Source organism: Oncorhynchus masou, chromosome 1 (genome assembly GCF_036934945.1).
Source record: "Oncorhynchus masou masou isolate Uvic2021 chromosome 1, UVic_Omas_1.1, whole genome shotgun sequence".
Lineage (NCBI taxonomy): Eukaryota > Metazoa > Chordata > Actinopteri > Salmoniformes > Salmonidae > Oncorhynchus > Oncorhynchus masou.
In genome coordinates, this window is record NC_088212.1 from 53,436,643 (window position 1) to 53,450,361 (window position 13,719).

General features: G+C 43.9%; 1 protein-coding gene across 4 annotated transcripts in view; it reads right to left on the bottom strand.

Annotated features, from left to right (window-relative positions):
- The window catches only part of lrp4 (low density lipoprotein receptor-related protein 4), a 221,155-nt gene that overhangs the window by 61,430 nt on the left and 146,006 nt on the right, over positions 1-13,719 (bottom strand). For all 4 annotated transcript variants that reach the window (XR_010456573.1, XM_064974743.1, XM_064974734.1 and 1 more), the window contains exons 4-6: positions 9,831-9,944; positions 9,507-9,623; positions 6,810-6,938 (exon numbers count right to left, since the gene is read on the bottom strand). Coding sequence is in view for 3 of the 4 variants with exons in the window: in XM_064974743.1 (XP_064830815.1) it covers positions 6,810-6,938; positions 9,507-9,623; positions 9,831-9,944 (360 nt within the window). In the remaining variant the exon portion in view is untranslated. The remainder of the gene's footprint in view (positions 1-6,809; positions 6,939-9,506; positions 9,624-9,830; positions 9,945-13,719) is intronic.

The following is a 13,719-nucleotide window of genomic DNA, read 5'->3' on the forward strand; positions in this document are numbered from 1 at the left end:
CCCTGACAGTGTAAAACAATTAATCTGAAGGTAATATCTGGTAATACAAAGACGCTTTTACAGGGACAAAACAGAAATAAACATTTGGGGCAGGACATGCATGTTTCAAAAGAATCAAACATATCTATCCAAGACCAAACGAACCCACACGAGCACACACACACTTTTATTAATGATCTAACAATAAGAGCCTGTTCACATGAGGTTGAAGGGCTGAGGGTAGAAGAAAAGGACAGAGAGGTGAGGAATGAATAAAGCGAGGGAGAGTAAAAAAAATAGATAAAGCGTGAGAGAACAAGTGTTGTAGAACACCGTGTCTGCATGTGTCTGTGTGCAGTGTTATCAGTTAGACAAGAGAAGGGAACAGGGCCAATAGCACAGAAGAGAGGGAGAGAAGTATAAAGCAGTGCTGTGTGTGATGAGGGGATGATCAAAACACCAAGTGCTGAGAAAGAAATACACAAACACACATATATACACAAACACACACACACACACAAACACATGGCACACATATATAAATACAGTTGAAGTCGGAAGTTTACATACACTTAGGTTGTGCGAGTCATCACAGTTTTGGCAAGTCGGTTAGGACATCTACTTTGTGCATGACACATGTACCTTTTCCCAAAAATTTTAACAGAGAGATTATTTCACTTATAATTCACTGTCTCACAATTCCAGGGGGTCAGAAGTTTACATACACTAAGTTGAATGTGCCTTTAAACAGCTTGGAAATGTCCAGAAAATGATGTCATGGCTTTAGAAGCTCCTGATAGGCTAATTGACATAATTTGAGTCAATTGGAGGTGTACCTGTGGATGAATTTCAAGGCCTCCCTTCAAACTCAGTGCCTCATGGGAAAAACAAAAGAAATCAGCCAAGACCTCAGAAATGAAATGGTAGACATCCACAAGTCTGGTTCATCCTTGGGAGCAATTTCCAAATGCCTGAAGGTACCACGCTCATCTGTACAAACAATAGTACGCAAGTATAAACACCATGGGACCACGCAGCCGTCATACCGCTCAGGAAGGAGACACGTTCTGTCTCCTGGAGATGAACGTACTCTGGTGCGAAAAGTGCAAATCAATGCCAGATCAACAGCAAAGGAACTTGTAGACATGCACAAACGTATCTATATCTGCAGTAAACAAGTCCTATATCGACATAACCTGAAAGGCCGCTCAGCAAGGAAGAAGCCACTGCTCCAAAACCGCCATTAAAAAAGCCAGACAACGGTTTGCAACTGCATATGGGGACAAAAATCATACTTTTTCGAGAAATATCCTCTGTTCTGATGAAACAAAAATAGAACTGTTTGGCCATAATGACCATCATTATGTTCGGAGAAAAAATGGGAAGGCTTGCAAGCCGAAGAACACCATCCCAACCGTGACGCACGGGGTGGCAGCATCATGTTGTGGGGGAGCTTTGCTGCAAGGACAGACTTGGTGCACTTCACAGAATAGATTGCATCATCAGGGAGGAAAATTATGTGAATATATTGAAGCAACATCTCAAGACATCAGTTAAAGCTTGGTCGGAAATGGTTCTTCCAAATGGACAATTACCCAATCATACTTAAGTTGTGGCAAAATGGCTTAAGGACAACAAAGTCAAGGTGTTGGAGTGGCCATCACAAAGCCCTGACCTCAATCCTATAGAACATTTGTGGGCAGAACTGAAAAAGCATATGTGAGGATGCCTAGAAACCTGACTCAGTTACACCAGCTCTAGCAGGAGGAATGGGCCAAAATTCACCCAACTTATTGTGGGAAGCTTGTGGAAGGCTACCCAAATCACGTGATCCAAGTCAAACAATTTAAAGGCAATGCTACCAAATACTAAATGAGTGTATGTAAACTTCTGAACCCCTGGGAATGTGATGAAATAAATAAAAGCTGAAATAAATCATTCTCTCTACTATTTTTCTGACATTTCACATTCTTCAAATAAAGTGGTGATCCTAACCGACCAAAGACAGGGATTTTTTACTTCGATTAAACGTCAGGAATTGTGAAAAACAGTTTAAGTGTGTTTGGCTAAGGTGCATGTAAACTTCCGGCTTCAACTGTATATATATATATATATATATATATATATACACACACACTGCTCCAAAAAATAAAGGGAACACTAAAATAACACATCCGAGATCTGAATGAATTAAATATTCTTATTAAATACTTTTTTCTTTACATAGTTGAATGTGCTGACAACAAAATCACACAAAAATGATCAATGGAAATCAAATTTATCAACCCATGGAGGTCTGGATTTGGAGTCACACTCAAAATTAAAGTGGAAAACCACACTACAGGCTGATCCAACTTTGATGTAATGTCCTTAAAACAAGTCAAAATGAGGCTCAGTAGTGTGTGGCCTCCACGTGCCTGTATGACCTCCCTACAACGCCTGCGCATGCTCCTGATGAGGTGGCGGATGGTCTCCTGAGGGATCTCCTCCCAGAGCTGGACTAAAGCATCCGCCAACTCCTGGACAATCTGTGGTGCAACGTGGCGTTGGTGGATGGAGCGAGACATGATGTCCCAGATGTACTCAATTGGATTCAGGTCTGGGGAACAGGTGGGCCAGTACCATGGCATCAATGCCTTCCTCTTGCAGGAACTGCTGACACACTCCATCCACATGAGGTCTAGCATTGTCTTGCATTAGGAGGAACCCAGGGCCAACCGCACCAGCATATGGTCTCACAAGGGGTCTGAGGATCTCATCTCGGTACCTAATGGCAGTCAGGCTACCTCTGGCGAGCACGTGGAGGGCTGTGCGGCCCCCCAAAGAAATGCCACCCCACACCATGACTGACCCACCGCCAAACCGGTCATGCTGGAGGATGTTGCAGGCAGCAGAACGTTCTCCACGGCGTCTCCATACTCTGTCACGTCTGTCACATATGCACAGTGTGAACCTGCTTTCATCTGTGAAGAGCACAGGGCGCCAGTGGCGAATTTGCCAATCTTGGTGTTCTCTGGCAAATGCCAAACGTCCTGCACGGTGTTGGGCTGTAAGCACAACCCCCACCTGTGGACATTGGGCCCTCATACCACCCTCATGGAGTCTGTTTCTGACCGTTTGAGCAGACACATGCACATTTGTGGCCTGCTGGAGGTCATTTTGCAGGGCTCTGGCAGTGCCGCTCCTTGCACAAAGGCGGAGGTAGTGGTCCTGCTGCTGGGTTGTTGCCCTCCTACGGCCTCCTCCACGTCTCCTGATGTACTAGCCTGTCTCCTGGTAGCGCTCCCATGCTCTGGACACTACGCTGACAGACACAGCAAACCTTCTTGCCACAGCTCGCATTGATGTGCCATCCTGGATGAGCTGCACTACCTGAGCCACTTGTGTGAGCTGTAGACTCCATCTCATGCTACCACTAGAGTGAAAGCACCGCCAGCATTCAAAAGTGACCAAAACATCAACCAGGAAGCATAGGAACTGAGAAGTGGTCTGTGGTCCCCACCTGCAGAACCACTCCTTTATTGGGGGTGTCTTGCTAATTGCCTATAATTTCCACCTGTTGTCTATTCCATTTGCACAACAGCATGTGAAATTTATTGTCAATCAGTGTTGCTTCCTAAGTGGACAGTTTGATTTCACAGAAGTGTGATTGACTTGGAGTTACATTGTGTTGTTTATGTGTTCCCTTTATTTTTTTGAGCAGGGTATATATATGAGAGAGAGAAATGGAAAGAAACATTAAATGGACAGTGTTCTCATGTTCAAACCCACTTATCAGCTGCTACCCTGTCGCCCACATTGACACCCACATACACAGAGAACTGTTTCATCTGCTTGTGTGTGCCCAACTCTCAGAATACAGACACACCGAATACACAGATATATACATACACATACACCACTAAACACACAGAGAATCGTTTGATCTGCTTGTGTGCCCAGATCTCTCTCCATTCGGAATACACAAGCCATGCCCATCTGAGAGTGTGCCAGTGTTTTTCTATCAAAGCGTCCAGCATACAGTCTATGCCAAGAAATGCAGTGTGAGTATGGCTAGTCTTATTCCTCTCTGGTATGTCTCCTCTCCCAGCTGTAGTGTAATATCTTATTTTCCTTTTTTTTATCTCTGCCCTTGTTTCCGTTTCTTTGATGCGTTTTCCACTTTCCCAAAAATTCTAAATATCTCCAGGCAAGGGGGCAATTATCAAATCAAATCAAATTTTATTGGTCGCATACACATATTTAGCAGATGTTATTGAGGGTGTAGCAAAATTCTTGTGTTCCTACTGGAGGAAGGAGGGAGGAGAAAGGGATGATAGAGGAGAAGAAGAGGTGGGAGGGGGGACGGAGACATGCAAATAACATGACCTTACTGATCAGTCAGTCATGATGAAAGCCTCAAATAAAAGTTTATCACCATTGAAGACAACATCAAAGAAGAGAGGAGTTTGAGAAACACTGCTCTCTCTCCTCTCATCCTACTCCCTAGTCTGATGCATGCTAACAGAGCCCCATATACAGACATTTGTGTGGGCTACCATGACATAGAAAATGAAAGTGAGTGAGAGTGAGTGAGAGTGAGTGCGAGAGAGAGAAAGAGACTGTGGGACAGAGAGATAGTACAAAGAGAGACATGAAAGCCTGAGATAGAGATAAATTAACAGAAAGAAAGGACGTGAAAGCAGTGAGGTCTTAGCAGCAGTCTAACAGGGTATATTCTCCGGAGTGATGAAGAGAAACGTGATAGCCTGTGCTAATCGAAACACTGGCAAGCTTGCGTTTATTTGAAAGAAAAGGATGGGAAATGTTTTCCAATGCACGCAGACATGCACACACACAAGTAACATAGTCACACCGCGGAGCAGCAGGCTCTAGCACGACAGCTGTCAGCAAGGAGAGTGGGACAGGGCATTCCAGGAATCTGTGTCAGGGAACGCTCAGAGAGCCATAATGAGTGAGGGAGACAGACTTCTGCAGTGTAGCCATTTAACATGTCACTGCTCAGTGCTCAAGCTGAATCATTGCTACAATGGTAACAGCTGGATCTGCCATCACCAACTTGTCTCAATTCTGTTCAACCTCAGCTGAACCTTTTTATTTTTTACTTGTTCCATTTTTCTCCCCAATTTCGTGATATCCAGTTGGTAGTTACAGTCTTGTCTCATCGCCACAACTCCTGTACAGACTCGGGAGAGGCGAAGGTCAAGAGCCGTGCGTCCTCTGAAACACAACCCAGCCAAGCCGCACTGTTTCTGGACACAATGGACGCTTAACCCGGAAGCCATCCACACCAATGTGTCGGACGAGACACCTTACACCTGGTGACCATGTCAGCGTGCATTGCGCCCAGCTGTGTCAACAGGAGTCGCTAGTGCGTGATGGGACAAGAACATCCCTGCCGGCCAAACCCTCCCCTAACCCGGACGACGCTAGGCCAATTGTATGCCGCCCCATGGGTCTCCCGGTCGCGGCCGGCTGCGACAGAGCCTGGACTCGAACCAGGATCTCTAGTGGCACAGCCAGCTTGTCTTTTTAAGGCTTTGTCAGGTGAAAGCAATAGTGTCAACTGCTAGACCACTGCTCCACTCGGGAGGCCAACCTCAGCCGATCCTATCCTTATCTCTTTTCTTTTTTGTATACTTGACTGGAAGTATTGACACTATTGCTTTCAACTGACATAGCCTTAAAAAGACAAAGGTTGTCAGTGGCACTTCCCAAACACTGAACTCTCTCACTCCCGTCCCTCATGATAAAGTTGTAGCCCAACTGCAATCCTCCCTGCCCTAACCTACTGACCCCTTTGTTTACATTCCACTTGAGAAATAGGGTGCTTGGCATTCTGGGTAGAATTCCAGCAGGCAGTCTGGCCACAACAGGTTCTCTGTGTGTGTGTGTGTGTGTGTGTAGCAGAGGAATTTGAGGTACCATATGTGTTTTCTGCATGGCAGTGTAGCAGCCTCTGATGTAGCATGTATGGTGCTGGCGTTAGTGCTGTGCGATATGGCCAAAACATCATATCTTGCTATTTAAAAAATAATATAGCTGGTATGATGGCATTTGACAGTATTTTATGTTTTTAAATTATAACATTTCTAAATTTGCTTTATAAGTAGTGCATGAACTCAGGGTGGCAACACATACATTCTAAGTGATTTCAATGGGTCTTTCTCCATTCTGATTGTTTATACTGTTCAATTCAACTTTCCTGAACTCATTTGAGATCATTTCCACTCTGCCATGTAGGGCTCCATGATATGGGCAAACAATCAAAACCTTATTTTGAACCAAATGTTGCTATAGCGATTTGACTTATGATTTACAGCAAAACACTTGGGTGAAATGTTGGAATCATGGAAATAGAATGATTATTCCAATTCTATAATTAGAATATGATAGTGGACACTTTAAATAGTGTTCTTTGACACATAAATGAATAGAAATGCCAAAGAGGAGTGAAAACAGCATTGTTGTTATCAACATTGTTGCATATGCTGCATTGGCCATGCAGACTGAATGTAAGTGTCTTGTGGTTGAAGAACAACAAATGTGCTCCTTGAGTGACAGGGGGTGGGGCTAGGTCTGGAGAGAGAGAGAGCGGAGAGATCTGGAAAGAGAGTGAGCGGAAAGAGATGACTCAAGTTGCGAAGTAAACTATAAAAATGGACGTTAAACACGGCGTATCACATTTAACAAACCAAACATTCAAATACCGTTATAGAAGGTAAAGTAAAAACCTAAACCGGTCAATGCATCAATATCGGTATATTGTAAAATACAGCCTGCAGATGTTAATGATTAGCCACCTGAATCCGATGTGTGTGTGTACTTACAGCAGTCGGACTCATCAGACCAGTCTCCACAGTCGTCATCTCCGTCACAGTGGTAAATGTCCAGAATACAGCGTCCGTACGCACATTGGAACTCTTCAACACTACAAGTGGCCGTCATTACATCAGATGCTACAGAGAGAGAGAGAGAAAGGGAGAAGGGTACATATTTAATACACATTCTCTTTCACCCCCACACTTTTCTGTCATAAACTATAAAGACAGTTTGTGGTTCTGATGGGCATCAGGATGTTTCGTCCCCTCGCCCGACCCGGGCACATCAACAACAGTCACCCACGAAGCATCGTTACCCATCGCGCCACAAAAGCCGTGGCCCATGCAAAGCAAGGGGAACAACTACTTCAGGTCTCAGAGCGAGTGACGTCACCGATTGAAACGCTATTAGCGCACACCACCGCTAACTAGCTAGCCATTTCACATTGGCTACACTGACATTCAGTTTGTTTTACACTAGGGCAGTCAAAATAGGTCAGGGATGAGGATAATTTGGAGAAGTTGGGAATGTTGACACACACACCCCTTGACAATAAAGGGAAGATAAGGCTCAGACAGTACAGTCATGGCCGAAAGTTTTGAGAATGACACAAATATACATTTTCACAAATCAGCTTGTATGATGGCAATTTGCATATACTCAAGAATGTTATGAACAGTGATCAGATGAATTGCAATTAATTGCAAAGTCCCTCTTTGCCATGCAAATGAACTGAATCCCTAAAAACATTTCCACTGCATTTCAGCCCTGCCAAAAAAGGACCAGCTGACATCATGTCAGTGTTTCTCTTGTTAACACAGGTGTGAGTGTTGACAAGGACAAGGCTGGAGATCACTCTGTCATGCTGATTGAGTTCAAATAACAGACTGGAAGCTTCAAAAGGAGGGTGGTGCTTGGAATCATTGTTCTTTCTCTGTCAATCATGGTTACCTGCAAGGAAACATGTGCTGTCATCATTGCTCTGCACAAAAAGGGCTTCTCAGGCAAGGATATTGCTGCCAGTAAGATTGCACCTAAATCAACTATTTATCGGATCATCAAGAACTTCAAGGAGAGAGGTTCAATTGTTGTGAAGAAGGCTTCAGGGTGCCCAAGAAAGTCCAGCAAGCGCCAAGACCATCTCTTAAAGTTGATTCAGCTGCGGGATCGAGGCACCACCAGTACAGAGCTTGCTCAGGAATGGCAGCAGGCAGGTGTGAGTGCATCTGCACGCACAGTGAGGCGAAGACTTTTGGAGGATGGCCTGGTGTCAAGAAGGGCAGCAAAGAAGCCACTTCCCTCCAGGAAAAACATCAGGGACAGACTGATATTCTGCAAAAGGTACAGGGATTGGACTGCCGAGGACTGGGGTAAAGTCATTTTCTCTGATGAATCCCCTGTCCGATTGTTTGGGGCATCCGGAAAAAAGCTTGTCCGGAGAAGACAAGGAGAGCGCTATAATCAGTCCTGTGTCATGCCAACAGTAAAGCATCCTGAGACCATTCATGTGTGGGGTTGCTTCTTAGCCAAGGGAGTGGGCTCACTCACAGTTTTGCCTAAGAACACAGCCATGAATAAAGAATGGTACCAACACATCCTCCGAGAGCAACTTCTCCCAACCATCCAGGAACAGTTTGGTGACAAACAATGCCTTTTCCAGCATGATGGAGCACCTTGCCATAAGGCAAAAGTGATAACTAAGTGGCTCGGGGAACAAAACATCAATATTTTGGGTCCATGGCCAGGGAACTCCCCAGACCTTAGTCCCATTGAGAACTTGTGGTCAATCCTCAAGAAGCTGGTGGACAAACAAAAACCCACCAATTCTGACAAACTCCAAGCATTGATTATGCAAGAATGGGCTGCCATCAGTCAGGATGTGGCACAGTCGTTAGTTGACAGCATGCCAGGGCGGATTGTAGAGGTCTTGAAAAAGAAGGGTCAACACTGCAAATATTGACTCTTTGCATCAACTTCTTTGACACTGATGAAATGCTTGTAATTATACTTCAGTATTCCATAGTAACGTCTGACAAAAATATCTAAAGACACTGAAGCAGCAAACTTTGTGGAAATTAATATTTGTGTCATTCTCAAAACTTTTGGCCACGACTGTACACCTGTATGAGGCCCTTTGAAATCCTGCTGCCAATCCTTTATCTATACTATTGAAATCCCCCTCGCCAGAGAGAGAGAATGAGGACACACATACAGTACGTGTCTCAGGGGGTGTTGGGATATGCCCCCAAAAAATTCACAACATGCGTATATATAATACGAGTCTGATGGTCCTTAATACTGAATAGTGTCTGTTACAGGTGTGTAGGAGTCAAAATAAGAATACTGGAAGAGATGTAGACCCACACACTGTAGAAAAAAGGAATACTTTCAAAACTGAGGCTTGAATGCAATTACTAAAACATCATGGTGGCTGAAAAAATCATAGTGCATAAATGAAAAGTGAAAACAAAAACGTTTTAGCAGAAACATTTGTGTTTTGTTTTCACCTTTCATTTATGCACGGATGATTTTTTGGGCATCACGATGTTTTAATAAACATTTTTATTTTGTGTTGAAGCTTTCGTTTTGGTTTAATTCCTCAGTTTTGGATTTATTCCTCTTTTGACAGTGTCAGGGTCTCCATCTCTTGTCCATGTGTGAAACAGGACAAATATAAGCACACACACACACACAGGGCAACTCACGGCAGTTTTCCTCGTCTGATCCGTCCTTGCAGTCAGTGTCTCCATCACAGTACCAGTGTTCAGCAATGCAGCTCCCATCTGTACAGCGAAACTCCTTATCGGAACACTTACGCATGTCTGTGTGAGAGAGTAAGTGTGAGTGAGTGAGTGAGTGAGATAGAGGGGAGAAAGAGAGAGAAAGTAAGAGAGAGGGAAAGAGAGATATTGAGTTATTAAAGTCAACGGATTGAGTTGTGACAAAGACAATAACTTTCTGAATATATGTGTATACTGTAGGAGTGAATGTATGGTGTGCATGTGTGTGTTTGTGCATGTGTAGCTCACCACACAGCTCGTCACTGTTATCCCCACAGTCATTGTCCCCATCACAGTGCCACAGGCTGCGGATGCAGTAGCCGTTCTGACAATGGAACTCATCCTCTTCACACTCTCTAGGAGCTACAGACAAAGAGAGAGAGACAGGATGTCAATGAAAGGACAAATCCCACAAACAACATCATATACACCACTTGTATGATGTACAAGTGTACACGCACCGCATGCTCGCACACAACAGCTTAGTAACATTTCTCTTACATTCATACAGAGAAAAGTAGCTGTCTATTAACCTCCAGTGGACAACCTCCCATCAAATGAAAGTTTATTTGTCACATGCGCCGAATACACCACGTATTGACCTTACAGTGAAATGCTTACTTACAATTCCTTAACCAACAATGCATAGTCTTATGGCTTGCGGGGTAAAAGCTGTTGAGAAGCCTTTTAGTCCTAGACTTTGCGCTCCGGTCTATGACTGGGGCGGCTGGAGTCTTTGCCCATTTTTAGGGCCTTCCTCTGACATCGCCTGGTACAAAGGTCCTGGATGGCAGACAGCTTAGCCCCAGTGATGTACTGGGCCTTGCAGTCGAAGGCTGAGCAGTTGCTGTACCAAGCAATGTTGGAACCAGTCAGGATGCTCTCGATGTTGCTGCTGTAGAACCTTTTGAGGATCTGAGGACCAATTCCAAATCTTTTTAGTTTCCTGAGGGTGAATAGGCTAGGGAATAGGGAATAGTGGTATTACAGACTCAATTAGGGACATGTTGAAAATGTCAGTGAAGACACTTGCCAGTTGGTCAGCACATGCCCGTAGCAACCGTTCTGGTAATCCGTCTGGCCCAGCGGCCTTGTGAATGTTGGGCAGCTCGCGGCTGTGCTTCCCTTTGTAGTCTGTAATTGTTTGCAGGCCTTGCCACATCCGACGAGCATCGGTGCCGGTGTAGTACAATTTAATCTTAGTCCTGTATTGGCGCTTTGCCTGTTTGATGGTTTGTCTGAGGACGTAGCAGGATTTCTTATAAGCTTTCGGGTTAGAGTCCCGCTCCTTGAAGGCGGCAGCTCTACACTTTGGCTCAGTAGGGATGTTGCCTATAATCCATGGTTTCTGGTTGGGGTATGTACGTACAGTCACTGTGGGGATGACGTCATTGATGCACTTATTGATGAAGCCAGTTACTAATGTGGTGTACTGCTCAATGCCATCGGAGGAATCCCGGAACATATTCCAGTCTGTGCTAGCAAAACAGTCCTGTAGCTTAGCATCAGCATCATCTGACCACTTCTTTATTGACCGAGTCACTGGTGCCTTCAACTTTAGTCTTTGCTTGTAAACAGGAATCAGGAGGATGGAATTATGGTCAGATTTGCCAAATGGGGGGCGAGGGAGAGCTTTGTATGCGTCTCTGTGTGTGGTGTAAAGGTGGTCTAGAGTTTTTTTCCCTCTGGATGCACATTTAACATGCTGATAGAAATCAGTTAAGACTGATTTCAGTTTCCCTGCATTAAAGTCCCGGCCACAAGGAGTGCCACCTCTAGGTGGGTGTTTTCCTGTTTGCTTATTTTCTTATACAGAGTGCGGTCTTAGTGCCAGCATCCGTCTGTGGTGGTAAATAAACAAACAGCCCCAAAAAATATAGATGAAAACTTTCTTGGCAAATTTTGTGCTCTACAGCTTATCATGACATACTCTACTTCAGGCGAGCAAAATCTAGAGACTTCCTTAGATTTCGTACACCAGCTGTTATATTGGGGTGGCAGTGTAGCCTAGTGGTTAGAGCATTGGACTATATATATATATATATATATATATATATATATATATATATATATATATATATATATATATATATATATATATATATATATATATATATATATATATATACACACAGACCATGTTCCCTCGTGCTGTTCTATCTAGCTGGTGCAGCGTACATCCCGCCAGCTGAATGTTATCCATGTCGTCATTCAGCCATGATTTGGTGAAACATATGATATTACAGTTTTTGATGTCCAGTTGATTGGATATTCGTGATCGTACCTCATCTATCTTTGGCAAGTAATATTGATGGTAAAGGCAGATTCCCCACTCGCCGTCGGCGGATCCTTACAAGGCACCTCACCCTGTGTCCTCTATACCTGCGTCACTTTCTCCTACCAATGACGGGGATATTGGCCTTGTCGGGTGTCTGAAGTACATCCTGTGCGTCTTTCTGGTTGCAGAAACCAATCTTTGTCTAATCCGAGGTGAGTGATCGCTGACCTGATATCCAGAAGCTTTTTTTTGACGTAAGATACGGTGGCAGAAACATTATGTACAAAATGAGTTACAAATAACGTGAAAAACCCCACATAATAGCACAATTGGTTAGGCGCCCGTAAAACAGCTGCCATTTCTTCCACCGCCATCTTCACACTGATTGTTAACCTCTGAGCTAAAAAACATGGTCAACCCCCCAAAACCTCCTTACAATAATTTATCTGATGTTATCATTAGTTCAACTTACTAGCTCTCTTAGGCCTACAACAATAGTCCTGGTTAAAAGAGGGACAGGTAAACAGGTTAGTATCAGAAGGAAGTACCATAATTTCTGCCTGAATAGCCCCAGACGGGGTGATATATTATTTCAAGCATGTTGTTTGTGTGCATGTGTGTGAGGGGGGTTGCTGCCTTAGAAGGTTAACTAATTATGAAATCTCCCTCAATTATACATGGACTGCGAATAAAATGCATACAGAGGCTCAGTCAAAGAAATCCACTTGCAAATGTGATGGCAGTTCAGCGGAGTAGAAAGACAGGAAAGAAGGGACTGCCGCAGAAATGTTTGAGGTTAAAATTCGTATTTTTCATCGAGACTGTACTTCCTACCTCAGTGACTATTGCGACGGAACGTGACCCATATCTACTACGTCTCATCTCTTTCTCTTGTTTTCTCACACACAGATATCCTGTGCTTTATGACCCAACAGAGTCCTCAGAACAGAAAAGACGAGATATATTCGTATTTTTATTTAAGATTACTCTCGCCCCTCTACTATTCAGATGCAACAGAGTAGAAGAAGGACCCGGAACGGGAGCACAAGACAAAGCTAGCTCCTAGATTAGTCTTTAAACTACAAGTCTATTGCTGAATCTCATTCCAAAAACTCACTTGGCACACTTAGTAGAATTTAATTGAATCTCTCATCGGTCTCCTTCTTTCCCTCCCTCTAATTCCTAAGCCAGAAAGTTCAGAAGTCACATGTCCTTAGGCAGATCATCAGTCAGAGAGCGGGCAGAGGTTAGAGATGAAAGGTCACTGTGATTCATTACCAGGATCATTATGCATTGAGGTGTGTTTGTGTGTGTGTGAAAAAATAAATAAAACAAAATATATTCATTTTATAACTAGTTTTTTCCTTGAGTATTACCTATGCAGGATTTGCCTTCCCTCATTGCCCCTGCCTGCTTTGCATCCTCCTCTCATCCCATGAGTTGACATAGAAAAGAGCTTGTGAACAATCCCATCAGACTCCAGTCCTACCTACCTACCTACCTACAGGTTATAAAAAAGAGCAGAAGCTCTGAATAGTGTGGATATGTAGTTATGGGTGTTCTGCTGAATGTTTGACAAACAAACAAAAACATGATATGAACGTAGGAACACACACTCATACCGGCACACTCACTCACTTTCTCACACACACACTCACTCACTTTCTCACACACACACACACATTCACTCACTCACTTTCTCTCTCACACACACACACACACACACACACACACGTCTCTTTTCCCAGGTTTGTTGTCTGAAACTTTGACAAGTCGCTAAGCTCAAGTGGAGCATGACGGATTCTCCCCCGTCTTTCTCCTTTCTCTTCCCCTTCTCTCTTTAAATAATGGAATAAAACA